Source organism: Pinus tabuliformis, chromosome 3_2, assembly GCF_031772625.1.
Source record: "Pinus tabuliformis cultivar Carrire ecotype Pingquan chromosome 3_2, CPIR1, whole genome shotgun sequence".
Taxonomy (NCBI): domain Eukaryota; kingdom Viridiplantae; phylum Streptophyta; class Pinopsida; order Pinales; family Pinaceae; genus Pinus; species Pinus tabuliformis.
The window spans coordinates 686,827,069-686,848,341 of record NC_142302.1 but is presented as its reverse complement, the minus strand read 5'-3'; the positions used below and the strand labels follow the sequence as shown (position 1 = coordinate 686,848,341).

The 21,273-nt window shown below is 37.8% G+C and overlaps 1 protein-coding gene, 1 long non-coding RNA gene and 1 pseudogene across 2 annotated transcripts in view; 1 reads left to right on the top strand and 2 right to left on the bottom strand.

The window, feature by feature from the left end:
• LOC149182503 (MADS-box transcription factor 56-like) overlaps positions 1 to 21,273 on the bottom strand; it is a 138,679-nt gene that overhangs the window by 96,108 nt on the left and 21,298 nt on the right. Inside the window, exon 2 of the mRNA XM_089418553.1 lies at positions 2,054 to 2,135. Coding sequence (XP_089274679.1) covers positions 2,054 to 2,135 — 82 coding nt within the window. The remainder of the gene's footprint in view (positions 1 to 2,053; positions 2,136 to 21,273) is intronic.
• Positions 17,721 to 18,978, bottom strand: LOC149182506 (DEAD-box ATP-dependent RNA helicase 15 pseudogene; annotated as a pseudogene).
• Positions 19,626 to 20,826, top strand: LOC149182505 (uncharacterized). Its single transcript, XR_016257621.1, has 3 exons — positions 19,626 to 19,732; positions 20,478 to 20,564; positions 20,757 to 20,826. It is a non-coding gene; the product is annotated as an uncharacterized LOC149182505 (long non-coding RNA).

Genomic DNA, 21,273 nt, shown 5'->3' with positions numbered 1-21,273 from the left:
TTATGATGAATTTGATGATGTTGAATATAGATGTTTAGATAAACTTGCAGACTGATTATCAAAACATAGCTCTAATTTCTATCCTACATTACATTTCAAGTTCAAGGATTCTAAATAATGAGATGTCAAAATTCAATAAAATAGACACAATTTTAGAAATGTGTGACTTATTCTCACACACACTATATATAGATATACTTCCCAAATTGATTTTAATACTATTAGATTTAAAATTAAATTCATTCTTAACAAATCCTAAATTATTATTAATTAATTTTTCCCATAATTCATGTATGTAATTTTCTTTATTATACATTTATTATGTTTTCTTTAACATCTTGATCTTTCCTATTATAAAATTTTATGTATATCTCCAGCAGATTTATCATATTATATACACTGTTTGCACTCTCAAATAATATAATAGTTATGTTATATAAATTAGCTTCCAATTTTATTCAATAGTTTGTAATATTATTATCATTTTCTTTTATCTTATAATTTTTAATTTTATTTTATACCCTTCATACCTCATAAAACAATGAAAGTACAGTCCTAAAAAATAATAATATTAATAAGATCATTTTCAAATATTGTTATGCATTCCATATTTCAATGTTTAATACGTTGGTCTACGTCCTTCCGCAAATTCCATACTTCATTTACCTCATAAGTTGGCAAATTCCAATATAAGAGATCATTTATTTTTCAAATTGAATTGTATTCTAAATTTGGTGTTATATTTGGTTTTCTCCATGGAAAAACTTTGAGCAAAGTCATAGATATTTTAAAATAGTGTATTTGGACATATGCTTCAGCAAGTCGTTAAATACAATGGAACTCTTCGCGTCAAATTCATATCTCCAAAGCAACAAAATCTACTTTAGATGAATATATGGAAATTGGTTTAAAAAAATGAATATAACTCTAGGAAATGGAGTCATAATAGAATTCAATACTTTATAAGAAAAAAAATGCATTGCTTAGTGACAATTTCAGTTTTTAGCTGTATTTTCTTTAAAATATCAAATTTCATATCCATTAAGTTTTTGTGTATATCCGTGGCATTGTCACGCTATTATATTGGTAAATTTTGAAATATGTACCGAGTAATTTTTATTAGCAACGTTTTTGGTTTTTTATTGTTTTTTTAATGTATCTTCTAATATTTCAAGTATAAATTTTCATTCAATTGAATATTAAAAAGATATTAAATCAGGGTTTCCATTTCCCACTATTAAGAAACTTTTATATATATATATATATATATATATAGTATAGCTTATTTAATTTCCATTCAAACTTAAATCACGGATAAACATGATATCGCTGGGATTGAGAGAACATTAAGATTATGCTTATGGTAGAGACCTTTGGAACAACTAAAAATATAATCTCGTAATGCATATGCTTCTTCGATGGTTTACCGAAAAAAAAACGACATATTTTCATAATGTATTATTTAGTTACTTTTACTCAAGCTGTTGTCTCTCAGTGCCTAAACATTGACATTGTTGCTTGATATGTCAATGATTTCAAGCTTATAATTATTTCTTATTGCCTATACTTTAATATCTATTAATTCATATCTTATTGCCTAAATTTTAATATCAATTAATTCACAGGAGTGACACAGAAATTTACCAACAAAAGCAAAGAAGTAAAATATGTAAGTTCTATTAATTCATATTTGTGATTCTCAGTACCTCAACACTGACATTGTTGCTTGTTGTGTTAATGATTTAAAGCTTACAATTATTTATTATTGCTTAAACTTTAATATCTATTAATTCATATCTAATTGTCTAAATTTTAATATCTATTAATTCATATGAGTGACACAGAAATTTACCAACAAAAGCAAAGAGGTAAAATATCTAAGATCCGGATTGGAATTAGTATTCGTGAAAAAGCAGATGGAGAGCATAAGCGTTAATACCATATGCTCTTTATATGTCGACAATGCAATATCGTTTGATAAAAAGTAATATTTCTTGATAGTACACAACAGAGATTTCAGCTTTCTACGATGATTGTAAACAGAAGCACTTACCTCCGTGTTTTGAAGCGAGGAAGGCATCGCGTTTGTGGCTGCTTCCGTTTGTATCCGGTATTTTGCCAGAATTATGGTGACGCTTTTCACAAAATAAAATTACATCCCAGCACTTTGTAAGTCTAAAAAGAAAAGGCAAAGAAACATAAATTCTCTCTTCAATCATATCTTAAAAAAAAAACAAGAAAAAATATTCCAATTTATACTTTGAAAATCCATTTACTTGGAACAAAACATTAGGGACGGTACCGTAGCGTCTCCTTTTCGAAATAATATAAAAACAAATATTCACTGTACTGGCATTCAAAGCCAGACTTTTAAGTGAACTTAGAGACACAATGTTATAATGAAAATAGAATAGATGAGATCTAAATTTGGTAATATACTTGATGATAAAAATCCCGTTGGACACGAAGCGTTCTCGTACTGTAATAAATTCTGTGTTATAAAAGTAAGAAAACCGAATACATGGTCCAAGATGTCGCGAACACTTCAGGAGAAGGCAGATTATTCTGGACAAAGAACAAAAAACCTTAGTACTTGCTTAGTGGTTACAGACAAAAAGGAAATGCCTTTGGAAGACAATATCCGTAAGAGAAGGCATTATTGTTTGTAAGATTTTGAGAAACACAGATAGATCTAGATCTGTAAAACAATAACAAGCTTGCAAGGCAAAGAAGAAAGCGAGCAAGAATTGAGAAAGAATGAAAAGTGAATTCTACATTATGAGGTTGAGAATAAATACAAAAGCAACTAATGTTAAGCTTAGTTGTGCATGCAATAACTGAAGCTAACTAAAGCTAAGTGTGCTGTGCCGCATGCATGCAAGCAATGAGTTAACTACAGCTAGTCTAAGTCTACGGCTAGTCTACAGCTAGTGCATGTACACCAACACCCCCCCTTAAGCATAACTTAGGTGAGTGTGATGCAATAATGGATGGGTCCCGGCAACACGGCCATTTTAGGTACCCATATACAATGCATAAAAAATGAGGAAAGAAGGAAAACCCAGTGGGAAGAAAACCCCCCTCAAAATATAATGCAAAAATAGAGAAACGACAACTGCTAGGCAGTTGTGTTCTTCACCCCGAGTCGATCTCGACGGGAACGGATTCCGGCCCGAATTCGAGCGTCCCGGAGAATTCCGACGGGCGGTCCACCATGCAGTGGGAGGAGCGGCGGCCCGTCTGCGTGCCGAGTTGGGTAGTGATGGAAAGCGTCCCAGCACCTTCTCCCAGTGGCAAGTCAAGGGGCATATCCATCTTCATCATGAGTGCCGCCAGTTTGTTCTGAACTTGATGGCAAAACAATTGCAATTCAACAAGTATATTCTGCAACACGAAGGCAGGCTGGTTCAATCCAGCTATCTGAGACCTTTTCGAAAACTCATTGGCAAATACGGTTTGCTTTCGATCTACGGAGATCTCCAGAAGAAGCTCCACGGAACGGCCGTAAATTTCCTGAGGTTCGACAGGCTCAGTGTGCACTTCATAGACGCAGTCCCCACCTTGACAATCGTAAGCGTTGAGCTTACTGCAGACGGCGGTGTCACAACCGACGGTGGAGAAGTCGGAGGATCGATCCCGGCGGAGTAGTCTTGATTTCAGATTCCCAGTCCGTTGCCACCAAATGGTATGCTGCTGCGACGTCCAAACCTTGGAAGTTTTCCGACGAACCCTCCTGCTCGCGAGGGTAAAGGATCGAGGCGCTGCAACTCGGGACGGAGGCGGTGCCGTCACGTCCACCGTCAACATGCCCGCGAAAATGGCCTCGGCCGAGCGAAGGCCGCCGCAGATGAGGGACATGAACCAAACCCTAACACTAGCGGATCGCTGGACTGAAAAATTAAAGCTCCGTTTGGACAATTCTTTGCAAACGTGAGGACCCGGGCATTGTCCAAATGCCATCGCAGCAGCCACGTTCGAATCGCCCATTCTTAAACTGCGAAAGAACGGTGGTGGAGATGGAGAAATCACCGCCCCAAAGACTCCCCAGTCCAGCTTGTACACCACCAGCGATGACTCCTTTCCTTTCCCAAGTCGTTCGTCAGACGAAGTCCGATGCGGGGTGTGAGGAGGTCGGGTCGGAGAAATAGAAGCAGACATCTCCCGTTTTCCGGATTTCCGCTTGGCCGTATCAGTCCAATACTGGCGATGAACAATGGAGGGATTCATAAACATACCCATCAGCACAGGCTTTTTCGATATTGCGGGAGCCCCCACCTTGCCACAGAGAGACTGGTCCAGCGAGCCACGGTTCATGAACCCGTAGACCAGGAGCCGGTGTGGGCGTAAGATTTTGAGCACGTTATAAAGCTCGGCCGCAACATCAGAAGGAAGTGGTCCAGAAAGCCCTTTGAATGACCTTGTCACGGGCTCGTAATCCGAGCGAGATTGAGAGTAAAGGGGCCAAGAATGCTGCGGCGGCGGCTGCGGATGCTGATCATAGAATGCAGGAAACGGCCCAGAATGATGAAGAGGCGGTGCTGCACCCAATAGTGGTTTGCTCTGAGCAGGGTTCAAAGCCGAACTCAATCCAGGGTTTAGGGGAGGATTGAGGGTTTGCAGTGGAGAATTTAAAGAACCCATGGAGGTCAAAGCCGGAGTCATAGCTTGGGCCTGACCAGATCCTGTTGCGAGGGACGCGGCCATGGCTGCTACATTATCCTTCTTTGGCTCATTTCCCGTGCATGCAACGTTTGCACAGCTAGTGCCTCTGATGGTGCCCTCCGACTGGTTAGGGTCACCATCGTCGGTTTCTTGGAGACCTTGGACGTAGTTGGTGGCGTACAGGCTGGCGACATGAGGGTCCTCCGGTTCTAAGCTAAAGCTTTCATGACAATTTCTATAGATTGCAATTGAATCCTCTACCATTTTAAGCATTTCATTTTGTTTTCCAAACAATTCTTCCAAAATTTTCCATACCTGATTTGGAGTTGAACATGATTCAACATAAAATAGCAGTTCCGGAGAAATAGAAAAACATAGGATGCCGAAGGCCTCGTCCATGCGATTGAAATATCTTGATTTCTCCACTGCCGATGTTGGTTCAACTTCCGTTTCCATGGTTATTCGAAATAAGCCTCTACTTCTGAGATGAAGTTGAATCTTTGGCTTCCATTCGAAATAGTTATATGGAGTGAGAATTGCCGATTGTGGAAACTCCAATTTAGACTCCATTCTTTGTTGTTGCTTCAATCTTCTGAACCTGCAAATAAATTGCTTGTGCACTGATTTACAAATCCCTGTGCTCCGATACCATGTAAGATTTTGAGAAACACAGATAGATCTAGATCTGTAAAACAATAACAAGCTTGCAAGGCAAAGAAGAAAGCGAGCAAGAATTGAGAAAGAATGAAAAGTGAATTCTACATTATGAGGTTGAGAATAAATACAAAAGCAACTAATGTTAAGCTTAGTTGTGCATGCAATAACTGAAGCTAACTAAAGCTAAGTGTGCTGTGCCGCATGCATGCAAGCAATGAGTTAACTACAGCTAGTCTAAGTCTACGGCTAGTCTACAGCTAGTGCATGTACACCAACATTGTTTACACTTGACAGGAAAAATTAGTAGTTCTTCCGGGATTACAGACAAAAGACAATAGTGTGGGAAGATACCATGTATATCAGAAACTTGTGTTTCTTAAAAGGTCCGCGGGTTTCGTCACGGTTCCGTTGGTTTGTGGATTTCTGAAACACAGGACACAGTAACAAAGGAGCTATGGTGCTAACAAAAACCATACATGCTTTTATAAAAGATCGAAACGCGAAAGCCAAAGGGCAATTACCACTGTGCAGCTACAGGTCTCTTACAACACTGATTGTTCGTCTTTTCTATCCTTGATCATCTACATTTAAAAAAAAAAAAAAAAAAACCTATGTCGATTAATTCACTGTTTAGGTTGAAAGTGTTGGGGCTGTGTTGCCTTTCGAATTTGAGCAAGCTGAGGCGGTGTGTCGGTGAATGATTTATTTGACTGAAACACTTCCCTCTAATTAGTAGTTCTTCCGGGATTACAGACAAAAGACAATAGTGTGGGAAGATACCATGTATATCAGAAACTTGTGTTTCTTAAAAGGTCCGCGGGTTTCGTCACGGTTCCGTTGGTTTGTGGATTTCTGAAACACAGGACACAGTAACAAAGGAGCTATGGTGCTAACAAAAACCATACATGCTTTTATAAAAGATCGAAACGCGAAAGCCAAAGGGCAATTACCACTGTGCAGCTACAGGTCTCTTACAACACTGATTGTTCGTCTTTTCTATCCTTGATCATCTACATTTAAAAAAAAAAAAAAAAAACCTATGTCGATTAATTCACTGTTTAGGTTGAAAGTGTTGGGGCTGTGTTGCCTTTCGAATTTGAGCAAGCTGAGGCGGTGTGTCGGTGAATGATTTATTTGACTGAAACACTTCCCTCTAATTACCACCGGTAACTTAACTATGGCATAACATAACTTAAAAATGAATGTTGGTTTAACGGTGTGTAGTTCCTAGAGTTTAGGGGTTTGGTTGCAACTTCCTAATTAATTTCTGGTGTTGTACTTAATGATGTAATCTTTCATTCATGAATGTAGAGTGTACGAGAGTAATCTCTCTATTCTGAGTGTAGTTACATCTCCTTCTTTTTCAATTCTATTCACGTTTTATCTTGGTATCAGAGCTCAGATTGGGCGAGCCTGATCTTTTATCACCTCTTGTGACTGAAGTGCCTTTGTGGCCAGCTTGCCCTTGTGGCAGAATTGCCTGTGTGGCTTGAGGTGCCTCTGTGGCCGCGTGTACACAAAGAGCTTTGTGCTCAATTGAGCAGGTGGACTGCAGAACACCTGGCTCAGACTCGGATGTTTTTTAATTTTTCTGAATAGAAGGGGATTGGCGCGCTTTTCGCGCTGACAGCAGCACCAGGAAGCGCTTTTGGCGCGTCTGTTCGTCCATTAGTCGCGCCACAGTGCCAAAATACCAGATTGGTGCGGAATATCACGGATCTCTCGCGCCAGGAAATTTTACTCGCACCGATTTTATTTGGGCGCGGTTTTTTCGCTCAGGAACGCGCCAATCCACCTTCAAGGGGATCTGCGGGAAGCCTCATCTTTGTTTGACGATTTGCGAAGGGAGCAGATCGGAGAAGTTGCAGATCTATCCGGGAGAGGCAGATCGGATCAGTTTTGATCAGATCGATTTTTTGGCTGTATTGAAAAACGACGAATTTGCTCATCGGAGCGGGATTGATTTTGCTGATTTGTCAGATATTGCCGGATCTGAATCAGTGGGTAGATCACGAGATCAGCAGATCAGTGACAGATCGATTTGACAGGTATCGATTTTTTTTTACTGATTGGGTAGATTCATTTTTGTAGATCTGATCAGAATGAGTAATACGATGGAATCTTATCTCCACGAGTCTGGCAAACTCGATGGATCTAACTTCACGAACTGGAAGTTTAAGATCCAGACCTTGCTTGAGGGTGCGAATGCTTGGTCCATAGTTACAGGTGATGAGCAGAGGGTGAATGCAGGGACACAGGAGCAAGACTGGGATAAACGAGAGAACAAGGCGAAAGTTTTGCTGAAAATGTCCATGAAGGACAACATTATCCCGCACATCAGAGACTGTAAAATGTCCGCGGAAATCTGGACGACCATTAAAAATTTGTATCAGACCCAGAACACAAGCCGAGTTATGGCGCTTAAAAGCAAGCTATTTTCAATGAGGATGAACGAAAGTGAGACTGCTGCTGCATTTGTTGCGTGAATTAAAGATGTGAAAGACGCATTGGGGAACATCGGAGAGGCGGTGTCTGACTCTGATCTTGTCTCAATCACATTGAACGGGATGCGAGATGAATTTCAAATGTTCATCACTGGATTGGCAACAAGGGAGAAAGCACCCACATTTGAAGATCTGATAGGGATCTTGCTGCAAGAGGAGGAGCGGCGGCAGAACTTGAACCCCCAGAGTGATGATCTTGCACTGATGGCGAAACGGCGATCATTCAGAGGGAAGCAGCCACAGCAACAATCACAACAGAAAGGAGGAACATCGCAGAAGAGTCCATATAAAGGTATGATTGCAAATAATCCTGTAAAGAAATGTTATTATTGTGGAAAGAAGGGCCATGTACAGAATGTATGCTTTAAGAAGCAGGCTGATGATGCAAAGAGGAAGCAGGCAAGTGCAAAGCACAGAGGATACTTTGTTGAAGAAGATGTTGAAGAAGATAAAGATTTCAGTCATGAATTTCGACTATTCATAGTCGACTGTGCCCTTTCAGCATCCAATGAGGACGATATTTGGTATGTCGATTCCGGAGCATCCTCTCACATGACAGGTAAAAAGGAATTTTTTGATAGTCTTGAAGAAAGTACATACGGATCAAAAATCTATTTAGGAGATGATAGTGGATACGAGATTAAAGGTTATGGGGTTATTCCAGTCAAGTTACCAAATGGAAAAATTAGTCACCTTAAAAATGTTTTATATGTACCTGGAATTAAGAAAAATCTGATATCTGTATCCATGATAACTGATCAAGATATGCAAGTCGAGTTCTTCAAGACTCATTGTGTGATAAAGGATTGCAGGAAAGAAATAGTTGCAACAGGCGTGCGTGTTGGAAGCCTATACAGACTAGATGTAAAGAGTATATCAAAGCGAGCCATGGTTGCAGGAGGATCGACAGTCGAACAACTCTGGCATCAGAGATTCGGTCACTTGAATTTGCAGGACCTCATGCTATTGCAGAGAAAAGGTATGGTTGAGGGGCTCCCTATCTTTCGTAATATTCAGTTAAATTGTGATGGCTGTGCGTTAGGTAAAATGCATAGAGAACAGTTTCCTGTGCATGATAGGAGGAAGGAAACAGATAATTTAGAACTAGTGCACACTGATATATGTGGACCTATGCAGACAAGGTCGCTAGGTGGAGCGTATTATTTTTTGCTATTTACTGATGACAACACTAGATACTCATGGGTTTATTTTCTGAGTAAGAAAAGTCAAACTTTCGAGTGCTTTATAGAATTTAAAACCTTGGTCGAAAAACAGTTTGGTAAGAGTATAAAAAGTCTCCGATCTGATCAAGGAGGAGAATACAAGTTAGGGGAATTCATGAAATTCTGCAAATCTCACGGGATTCTTTAGCAGTTTACAGTGCCACACACACCACAACAAAATGGAGTTGCAGAACGCAAAAACAGAACCTTAGTGGAGTGCGCAAGGAGCATGTTACAAGGTAAGGATCTGTCTAATAGTTTTTGGGCAGAGGCTATTAATACTGCTGTATATTTGAAGAACAGAAGTCCTACCAGGTATCTTGGCTTCAAAACTCCTTTTGAAGCTCTATATGGATTCAAACCAGCAGTAAATCATCTAAGAGTATTTGGGTCAAAAGAATTTGCCCATATACCCAAAGCTGATAGGAAGAAATTAGATCCTAAAGTAGTTAAATGCATCTTTGTTGGTTATGGCACAAAATTTAAAGCATATAAATTGTTCAATCCTAAGTCTCATAAGATATTTGCAAGCAGGGATGTAGTGTTTCATGAACAGGTACAGGAAGGGAAAGATGACATTGGAGATGATTGGCACATTCCATTGTTGATGGATGAAAATAGCGAGGATGAAAGAGAGCAAGAGCAGAAAGAAGAGCAAAAAGAAGAACAGGAAGAAGGTGATAATGCAAGCCCATTTAGAGCTGAAGAAAACAAATTTGAGGTAAGTCCCCTACCAAGGAGATCTGGTAGGAAGACTCAAAAACCATTAAAATTGAGAGACTATGCTTTGATGTCAAATGTTTTAAACATTGTAGAACCCACTAATTACAAAGAAGCTAGTCAATTTAAGGAGTGGAGGGCTGCAATGAATGAAGAGATAGAATCTATTCTTAGAAATGACACTTGGGATTTAGTTGAACTGCCTAAGAATAAAACACCCATAGGATGTAAATGGCTGTTTAAACCAAAAATGAATGCAGATGGAAGTATAGAGAAATTAAAAGCTAGGCTGGTTGCAAAAGGATATTCACAGCAAGAAGGTATAGACTTTGATGATACTTTTGCACCTATAGCAAAGTTAAATACAATCAGAATGCTTATTGCTTTAGCTACTAAATATAATTGGGAGCTACACCAGCTTGATGTTAAATCTGCATTTTTAAATGGTGAGTTAAAAGAGGAAATTTATTTAGTACAGCCAGAAGGGTTTGTAACGTAGGGGCAGGAACAACTTGTTTGCAAATTGAAAAAGGCTTTATATGGCTTAAAGCAAGCACCCATGTCTTGGTATGAAAAGGTTGATTCTTTCTTTTTAGAGTATGGCTTTCATAGAAGTTTAAATGACCCAAATTTGTATACCAAGCACAATAAGCAGGGGCAGATTATTCTGATTTCTTTGTATGTAGATGACATGATTATAACAGGAGATGCAGATGATTTAATCAGAGGAATCAAAAGGCTTATGGCACAAAATTTTGAGATGAAAGATCTCGCAAGCCTTCATTACTATCTGGGACTAGAAGTATGCAGAGATACTGGGCAAACTTTTCTTACCCAAGGGAAGTATGCCAGAAATATGTCAGAAACGTTTGGTATGGATCAATGTAGATCAGCAGTGACACCTTTGCAGAAGAATCTGAAGTTGAGCAGTGACGATGGCACTAAAGAGGTTGATGCTAAAATGTACAGACAACTGGTTGGCAGCTTGATATATCTCACAAAAACCAGACCTAACTTAGCATAGTCTATTAGTGTGTTGAGCCAATTCATGTCAAAACCGCTTGAAAGTCATTGGGTAGCAGCAAAAGGTGTGTTGAGGTATCTCTGTGGTACTGTTAACTATGGCATTTTATACACTGACGCATCTGATGTTATTCTAGCAGGTTTTTTAGATTCAGACTGGGCAGGTAACTTGGATGATCGAAGGTCTATCACAGGTTACGCATTCAGCATAGGATCCGAGGCCATAGCATGGAGTAGCAGGAAGCAGAGTACTATAGCCTCGTCTTGGTGTGAAGCTAAGTATCAAGCATTATGTGCAGCGACGTGTGAAGCGATTTGGTTGAGAAGGCTTCTCAATGATGCAGGAAAAGAATAGAAGAATTCCACTTCCATCAAAAGCGACAACCCGAGCACCATTAAATTGGCATACAATCCAATGTTTCATAAAAACACCAAACATATAGACACTCAGTTCCATTTTGTCAGAGAGAAAATACAATCAAAAGAAATTACTGTTGAATATTGTAAAACCTATGACAATATGGCTGATATTTTTACAAACCCTCTTGCACGTGTGAAGTTTGAATTATTTAGAAGGATGCTAGGAGTCCAGGACAACCCTTTCTCCATTAAGGGGGGGAGTTGAAAATAATTATATTATTTTGTATTAATGGAGAAAATGGTTACACAAGTTGTAACGGATCTCCCTAGTTTAGGATTAGTTCCTAGAGTTTAGGGGTTTGGTTGCAACTTCCTAATTCCTGGTGTTGTACTTAATGATGTAATCTTTCATTCATGAATGTAGAGTGTACGAGAGTGATCTCTCTGTTCTGAGTGTAGTCTCCAGGTGCAGGCCTCACCTGTGAGCTACATCTCCTTCTTTTTCAATTCTGTTCACATTTTATCTAACTATGACATGACATAACTTAAACATGAATGTTGGTCTAAGTATTGGTCAGTATCGGCTAGATTTACAATGAGTCAAAATTTTGACATGACCTTTTGTGTTGGATCTTTTTTCTTTTTCTTCAAAAATGTATCTGCCTAATTGCTTCATCTTTGTCTTTTTGTTGTAGGTTCTAAATTTTATTTTTTTCGATTGTTGTTGCAACGCTTTTATCGTTAAAAAATTTTTATCATAGAAATATAGAAAATAGTTTTAGGCTATCCATGGATGTCCTCTAATTTTTGTTTATCATAGAAACATAGAAAATAGTTTCAGGTTATCCATGGATGTCCTCTAATTCTTCAAAAAATCGCTTGTATGTGCATTGTTGCCCCATGTCATCTTTTATAGTTTGGTCTTTATCATCAATATTTTAACTATCAATTTGCTTAAACATAAATTCCTAATAAAATTTTATCTTCCTACATCATCCATATTGTCTTCAACATTTATTGCTGCAAATTCTATGCAAACTTCATCAACACATGATGTTTCAAGCCATGCTTTAAGGAAACTTAATTCTTCTTCAAATTTCATTACTTGTTCATGGTTGTTGCTAACCTTTTGTTGCTTCTTCATGGTTGTTGCTAACCTATACACGGTGAAAAACAATGTTAAGTTTATATGAAAAACATATTCAGAACCATATTGATTTTGTTCATTTTGCTCTACAATGACAATTTTCTCCTCTTGCACTTTCTTCTCTATATCTTGCGCCTTTGTCTGCTTTTGCGCCTTTCTCTGCTTTTGTCGTTGCATCATAATCTTCATTTTCCACTTTTTTTATTAACCTCCGCTACTCCAAACAAGTTGTTTTCCACTTCGTTTCTAGACAAAAGTGGGTTTCTATCGCCAAATAACAACATATCAATAAGATAAATTCTTTTGCATCATATGAAACCACTCATCACTAGTTAATTGTTGTTCAGCAAAGTTAACATTTGTAATTCCAATAGCTAGATCCACAAAGCAACTTCTTGCTCCACTCAAAATAAGCCACTGCTAGTAACACAATATCATTGTCATCCACATTCAAGTGGTATTCATCAAACTCTTCATCTTTCTATAAATTAGCTACTACAGATCCACCTTCCTTTTCATCTTCAAGCACAACTACAACATGCTATACAACACTACTATCTTCAAATTAACTACTCCCCTTACACCAAAAGTCCTCTCAAAGATATCCCAAGTCTCCTTTGTTGTCTTTGCATTTGCAATGATAGGAAGAATTCCGTCATCTATGCATTATATGTAGTCATCTATGCATTATTTAATGCATTTTAATGCTAACACATTCTTTTTCCTTTTGGCTTCCAACTTTTTAAAATACACTTCAAACAACCATTGTTTTTGTTTTGACTTTCTCAACCTCGTTTGTTTTCCCATTGATTTAATTATAGTATACATTATAATGTTCACCAAACAATGAGTTACAACTCTTCCACAACTCGTTATTGGCATCCCCTATTGGAATTGGACACTTTAACCATTTTACTAATTAAAAAAATTGATTAGAGTGTTTCAATTTAAAGATGCCAGTATATATATTCTGGTCATCTCAATTGATAAAATTCACACAACTATAAAATTCACACAACTAACTTCTGTACATATCTAAATAACATAATTAAACTTTGTTTGAATTAAATTTTTAAAACAATTGATTAAAAATTTACCATGCCATTTATGAATTGACACCTATCAGAATTAACAATAATGAAAAGACTACAAAACGTCAAGTAAAAAAAAATCACACTATAGTAATTACGCCGTAAGGCGTTTCCCTTTGGGAAGAACTCCCTTATATGCCACTGTGTCCTATTTTCGACCATTGATCTGATGTGTTAGACGATTAAAAGAGATTGCCGTTGGATCAGATCATTAGAGTTGGAATTTTAATCAGCGCTGGTTGAACTCCCTGTTTATCTCATGCTGGAGAGATTACCCGCTGAAACCCTTCAGAGAGAGAAACCCTTCGCAGAGAGTAGTGATGGCTTCGCAAATTTCCTGGCTGCCTGCTCAGTTTGAAAATCCCAATTCAGTGCGGATAGACCGCTTCAATTTTCTGTCCGAGTGCAAAGATATGCGGGCCCTGAGCGGAATTTTGGATTCCCTCAAATCTGAGGGTTTTGTTTTGCCATTCAGTACCAGCAAACAACTTTGCTCTCAGCTGCTCCGCCGAGCCCTTAACGCCAATTCCGTATGCCAATTCTCTAGTATGGCACAAAACTAGGGCAGAGACTTGGCCTTCTGTGGGTTCGATCTGCTGCAGAGTTGAAAGCACGAAAACTGTTGTTTTCCCCCATTCCAGATTTGGCCTGGCAGAGTACATCCATGCCCAGAATCGCCTGAGGAATGCACTCGTGCTGAACTTCTGAGGGATGTTCAAATCCAGAGTCCACAATTGCTCGAAGGAGCTCTGGCTTCAGTAGGAAATCCCACATAACCTTTATTGGAGGCTTCATCAGTGGCAAAATGTTCTTCCAATGCTTGTGCGTCCAATTCCTCTTCTTCATGGTCCAAGAGCTCTTCATTATAAATCTCTTCCTTCAACTCTTCCACATTGTCTACTCCTTGTTTTGCCACTTTCACTAAAAATATGAAGCACAAGCGCAGCTTTATGATGAAATAGCAGAAGAGGTTTTATTGCTGTAAAAGATGAAATAATGATGCAGAAAACTAGCCATGTGTGTCTCAAAGCACTCAGAAATTATATAAATTAAGGTTCAACAGACATACCCATCTCATTCAAATTCACTTTTGTAGTTTGAACTTTATACGTCATCCTCTTTGTCCAACCTCTTTCTATAATGTATCTTGCAGGAAGCTTCAAATTATTAAAATTGTTAAAGTGTAATCATTAATGACAATGATTGATGTTAGAAGAGCATCGTGTGGAATTTCTTATTAGACTTTCAATTTTCTATACTTTATATATGTAGTAAGTCATAGATCTAACTGTATGTTATTATTGTTTTGTGCTGTGTTTATCTTTGAATTTCAGATTGGGGGTGGATACCTATTTGGGCTGCCAATTGGTTTCATCGCTGATTCCATTGGATCTACAATGGGTTGTACAGCTGCCTTCATCGTTGGAAAAACGGTTGTCTCTAATTTCTAATCTTCATTTTTCTTGGAGATTTTTTTTCATATTTGTATTTTTTCTCTTTTATAACTCATACAAATTGTTACACTGACTATTTCGCTTTTGTATAGTGATATGCATGATTTTTAATAATGGAAGAAAAGACTAATTGTTGCCACAAAAGAAACACGTAAATGGAGTTGAAATTCTCCTATAATTGTTCTAGTTGGGAAAAAAATACTTTCTGATGTGCCCAATGATGAAGTAGCAATGCACATAGCTACTATATAATTTCAACTTCAGGGCTTCCTAACCATTTAGGCATATTGCTCAGATTAAAGTTTGCCATGCAAAATCCTGTTGTACAGGAGTATAGAATCGTGTTTCGCGACATGCATCATACAATATTGGTAGCTGTGATTTTAAATATAGGCACTGATTTTCAGTGAGCAGGAAATTAATTTTAGGTAAGCATTTCCAATAGGTTCATAAAATTATGTGCCCCCACGGTATTCTGTTGGAAATAGTAGGAAAGCTATGAGATTATGTGGGCCTGTATTATACCAAGGAAACTGGTGAACCCACTGCAAAGTATTGTATCTCAAATAAAGATGAATGTAAAGAAGATTAAAGGAAATTAATAACATCCACTGTCTCAAACCTCTTGTATGTTTTGGAATGCTTGTCTAGCTCTATGTTCTTCAGCAGGGATAATAAATAGTTATCTACATGTTTCATTTATCCTTAGTGAATCTCGATGCAGATTGGAAGATCTTATGTAGCATCCAAGTTGAATGATTATCCACAATTCCAAGCTGTTTCTATAGCAACTCGAAGATCGGGGTTTAAGGTCTCAGACTCTTTCCCTGCTTTCTATCAATTAATGTAGCTGGAAGTGAACTGCTCTGATTGTTTCTGGTTTTAAATAGAAGGATGATACATGTTTGAGTTTATTCCTTTCTTCATGTGGAGTTCTTTGGTATTGACCTTTGTTCTGGAACCTTTATAAATAGCTTTTTTGGTTTTTTGTTTTTATATTTAGCAATAGGACAGAGATATTGCAGGCTTTGATACAAGTGTACGAAACTTAATGCTTGGAAAAGGCAGATCATTTCCAGAAAGAACGAAAAAAAAACACACACGAATATAGAAAAACAAGTCTAAAGTGTTTCTTGGCTAAGAATGCAATTAAATTGGAGGCAGAAGGTTACTATAAATTTTTCAACTTTGAAACTGTATGCTAAGTAGTTTGGAAATGTAGGTCCAGGATAGTTTCTGCTTTTCAGTGCTTTGTTCTCTCATTCAAAGCAATTATGCATTACCTTAAGTGAGGTAAATGCAAATGGAAGACATAATGTCTAGTGTAATTCTAGAATGACTTCATTTGATTTAGCTTTTAAGAATACTTTAATTTTCATGAGGTGTACTGGTGCTTATTACCAATTGACAAAAAACACTTTCTTGCAACTGATATGAGTTGTAATGATTTCCTTTCCTCACAACTATAAGGGATTATTCATTGAGAACTGGTTTAATAAGGTTCATTCAACATGCCTGAAATGTTGAAACTATTCATGAAAGTGATTATAGATTTTCAAAGTCTTAATCATTGTTACATTTATTGTTATCGTCAATTTATCGCTGGGGGTCTGAAATTTAAAATATTAGCAATATTAGGAATTTTGGATTCCCTCAAATCTGAGGGTTTTGTTTTGCCATTCAGTACCCGCAAACAACTTTGCTCTCAGCTGCTCCGCCGAGCCCTTAATGCCAATTCCGTTGTCGAGGACCAGAGTTTGGTGGATTACGCCAAATGCATTGTAGATTTCAGTTTTCATGCCCTCAGGGAAGCAATGTTCGAATTAGGGTTTGGCAAATCCTCGAATGAGAAGATGCTTTATGTTGTGGAGGAGAAGATTTGCAGCTCCATTTTCGATCAAGATCGTCTTTTAGAGGTATTTAATTTACCTCATTTAAGGTTCAAGATTGAATTTTAAAGTTCAGTAGAGATCGACCAAGTTCGTGATTCATATCTTAGAATTTAAACTGCAACGATAGGTTGGGGTTCATGATTTCGGTTTTAAGGATCCATTAACATTGTGTTTAGAGTATAAATGATGTATTTTAAACTGCATATCTGACTTAGGAGTCTAGGGTTTAGACTTGAGAATGCCAACAGCAAACGGCTCTGTTCTAGAGTGCAGGTTTTAGATTTTATAATTCGAAGGTAGCCGAGTGTTAACGTTTAGGATTTATTATTAAAAATGGGGGTTTAGGGTTTAGCATTTAACGTTTATGTTCAGAAGTTAATGGTTATTTCATTTTGGTGATTTTTAGTATGTGCTGGAGAAAGAGGCAAAGGAGGAGGAGGAAGCTTTGATGAAGTCTAGACTAGCAATTTATCTTGGAAATGGATTGCAATCTAAAGATTCAGAGACTAGGTTGTTGGCACTTAAATTAGCATGCTCCTGCTGCTTTCAATTCCATACTCATTTTTTTCAGGCTTCTACCTATATTTGAGACCGCACTCTATCATGAGAATTGTTCCATGCGTGAATACGTGCTGGCATGTCTGATGGATTTGATCTTTATCCACCATTCAACTATTCGTTTACAAACTGTCTTCCATTTTATTTCCCCCTTCCTGTATGCTCCAACACCTACCCTTCAGCTTGCGGCTGTTATTGGTTGCGGTAAGTTCTGTTCATCTGTGTCTAGAATACATTTGTTTTGATGCCACTTTTTTGTGCCTCTTTCTTCTACATACTTATTTTGGTTTTTGGGTTTGATAGCCTAGGTATAGGATCTGCTTTGGCATCCTACTTGTTTTTATACTGATGTGCTTTTAAAGTCCGATTTACCTGCTTTTATGTTCATTGGTTTCAGATTAATAAAATAGAAGAAAACACGCATGGCTCTCATAGAAAAACCAAATATGTCTTAGTCGTGGATAAGACTGAAATTGTGATGGTCTGTCTACAAATGCGTTGATGGCCATTGTTCCTTTCAATTTTATGAATCTGCTGTGTTTTTATGAACAGAAAACAAAACCAGACCATGCCAAAACTGAGATGAATGAGAAGGATAATTATTGCAGACACCAGAGCAGATTTCAATGGCCATGATGGCATGTATGTTGATGCTTCTATATGTGCTGGGAGTGCCTTGATATCAACTGCAAAACGTTCTTGAACTTGCTTCAGCACATCCTCCTCTGATGAAGAAGCAGAAGAAACAAAGGTAATTGCAAGACCCTTTGTGCCAAACCGCCCAGCCCTTCCAACCCTGTGCAAATAAGTATCTGCAGACTCAGGCATGTCATAGTTGATAACAATATTAACTCTTTCAATGTCAATTCCCCTGCCTACCAGATCAGTTGCAACCAGAAGCCTCTTATTCCCCTCCTTGAAACTTTTGTATCTCATCAGTCTTTCATCCTGCTGCATTCCAGAATGAATGCAGGTACAAGGAAAGCTGCACCCCACCAGCAGCTTGGATAGCTCAGAAGCCCTTTTCACACTCTTCACAAATATAACCACCTGGTTGAAATCCAGGACATCCAGCAAATCAGTCAGCTTCTTGTTCTTTTCTACCTCAGCCAGTTTTATATAGTGCTGAACTAGACCATGAAGTGTGAGCTTGGCCTCATCATCAACATATATCTCCATAGGATCCTGCATGAATTTCTTGCAGACAGGCCTGATTTCCTTGCTCAGTGTGGCTGAAAACATCATGACCTGCTTGTCATGAGGGGTCATCTTGAAAATGGCCTGTACATCTCTCCTCATGTCCAAAGATTCCAGCATTTTGTCACATTCATCCAGAATAAAATGCCTGATATTTCTCAGACTGAGATCCTTGTCTTTTGCCAATGCCAGAATCCTTCCAGGGGTCCCAACAACTATTTGGGGGGATTCATTTTTTAATATTTCCTTGTGAGTTTTGATAGGCAGGCCTCCATAGAATACAGCAACCTTCAATTCTTTCAGATGAGTCATAAACCTCTCAAATTCATGGCATATCTGGTATGCCAATTCTCTAGTATGGCACAAAACTAGGGCAGAGACTTGGCCTTCTGTGGGTTCGATCTGCTGCAAAGTTGAAAGCACGAAAACTGCTGTTTTCCCCCATTCTAGATTTGGCTTGGCAGAGTACGTCCATGCCCAGAATCGCCTGAGGAATGCACTTGTGCTGAACTTCTGAGGGATGTTCAAATCCAGAGTCCACAATTTCTCGAAGGAGCTCTGGCTTCAGTAGGAAATCCCACATAACCTTTCTTGGAGGCTTCATCAGTGGCAAAATGTTCCTCCAATGCTTGTGCGTCCAATTCCTCTTCTTCATGGTCCAGGAGCTCTTCATTATAAATCTCTTCCTTCAACTCTTCCACATTGTCTACTCCTTGTTTTGCCATTTTCACTAAAAATATGAAGCATAAGCGCAGCTTTATGATGAAATAGCAGAAGAGGTTTTATTTCTGTAAAAGATGAAATAATGATGCAGAAAACTAGCCATGTGTGTCTCAAAGCACTCTCAGAAATTATATAAATTAAGGTTCAACAGACATACCCATCTCATTCAAATTCACTTTTTTTGTTTGAACTTTATACGTCATCCTCTTTGTCCAACCTCTTTCTATAATGTATCTTGTAGGAAGCTTCAAATTATTAAAATTGTTAAAGTGTAATCATTAATGACAATGATTGATGTTAGAAGAGCATCTTGTGGAATTTCTTATTAGACTTTCAATTTTCTATACTTTATATATGTAGTAAGTCATAGATCTAACTGTATGTTATTATTGTTTTGTGCTATGTTTATCTTTGAATTTCAGATTGGGGGTGGATACCTATTTGGGCTGCCAATTGGTTTCATCGCTGATTCCATTGGATCTACAATGGGTTGTACAGCTGCCTTCATCGTTGGAAAAACGGTTGTCTCTAATTTCTAATCTTCGTTTTTCTTGGAGATTTTTTTTCATATTTGTATTTTTTCTCTTTTATAACTCATACAAATTGTTACACTGACTATATCGCTTTTGTATAGTGATATGCATGATTTTTAATAATGGAAGAAAAGACTAATTGTTGCCACAAAAGAAACACGTAAATGGAGTTGAAATTCTCCTATAATTGTTCTAGTTGGGAAAAAAATACTTTCTGATGTGCCCAATGATGAAGTAGCAATGCACATAGCTACTATATAATTTCAACTTCAGGGCTTCCTAACCATTTAGGCATATTGCTCAGATTAAAGTTTGCCATGCAAAATCCTGTTGTACAGGAGTATAGAATCGTGTTTGGCGACATGCATCATACAATATTGGTAGCTGTGATTTTAAATATAGGCACTGATTTTCAGTGAGCAGGAAATTAATTTTAGGTAAGCATTTCCAATAGGTTCATAAAATTATGTGCCCCCACGGTATTCTGTTGGAAATAGTAGGAAAGCTATGAGATTATGTGGGCCTGTATTATACCAAGGAAACTGGTGAACCCACTGCAAAGTATTGTATCTCAAATAAAGATGAATGTAAAGAAGATTAAAGGAAATTAATAACATCCACTGTCTCAAACCTCTTGTATGTTTTGGAATGCTTGTCTAGCTCTATGTTCTTCAGCAGGGATAATAAAGAGTTATCTACATGTTTCATTTATCCTTAGTGAATCTCGATGCAGATTGGAAGATCTTATGTAGCATCCAAGTTGAATGATTATCCACAATTCCAAGCTGTTTCTATAGCAACTCGAAGATCGGGGTTTAAGGTCTCAGACTCTTTCCCTGCTTTCTATCAATTAATGTAGCTGGAAGTGAATTGCTCTGATTGTTTCTGGTTTTAAATAGAAGGATGATACATGTTTGAGTTTATTCCTTTCTTCATGTGGAGTTCTTTGGTATTGACCTTTGTTCTGGAACCTTTATAAATAGCTTTTTTGGTTTTTTGTTTTTATATTTAGCAATAGGACAGAGATATTGCAGGCTTTGATACAAGTGTACGAAACTTAATGCTTGGAAAAGGCAGATCATTTCCAGAAAGAACGAAAAAAAAACACACACGAATATAGAAAAACAAGTCTAAAGTGTTTCTTGGCTAAGAATGCAATTAAATTGGAGGCAGAAGGTTACTATAAATTTTTCAACTTTGAAATTGTATGCTAAGTAGTTTGGAAATGTAGGTCCAGGATAGTTTCTGCTTTTCAGTGCTTTGTTCTCTCATTCAAAGCAATTATGCATTACCTTAAGTGAGGTAAATGCAAATGGAAGACATAATGTCTAGTGTAAAATGACTTCATTTGATTTAGCTTTTAAGAATACTTTAATTTTCATGAGGTGTACTGGTGCTTATTACTAATTGACAAAAAACACTTTCTTGCAACTGATATGAGTTGTAATGATTTCATTTCCTCACAACTATAAGGGATTATTCATTGAGAACTGGTTTAATAAGGTTCATGCAACATGCCTGAAATGTTG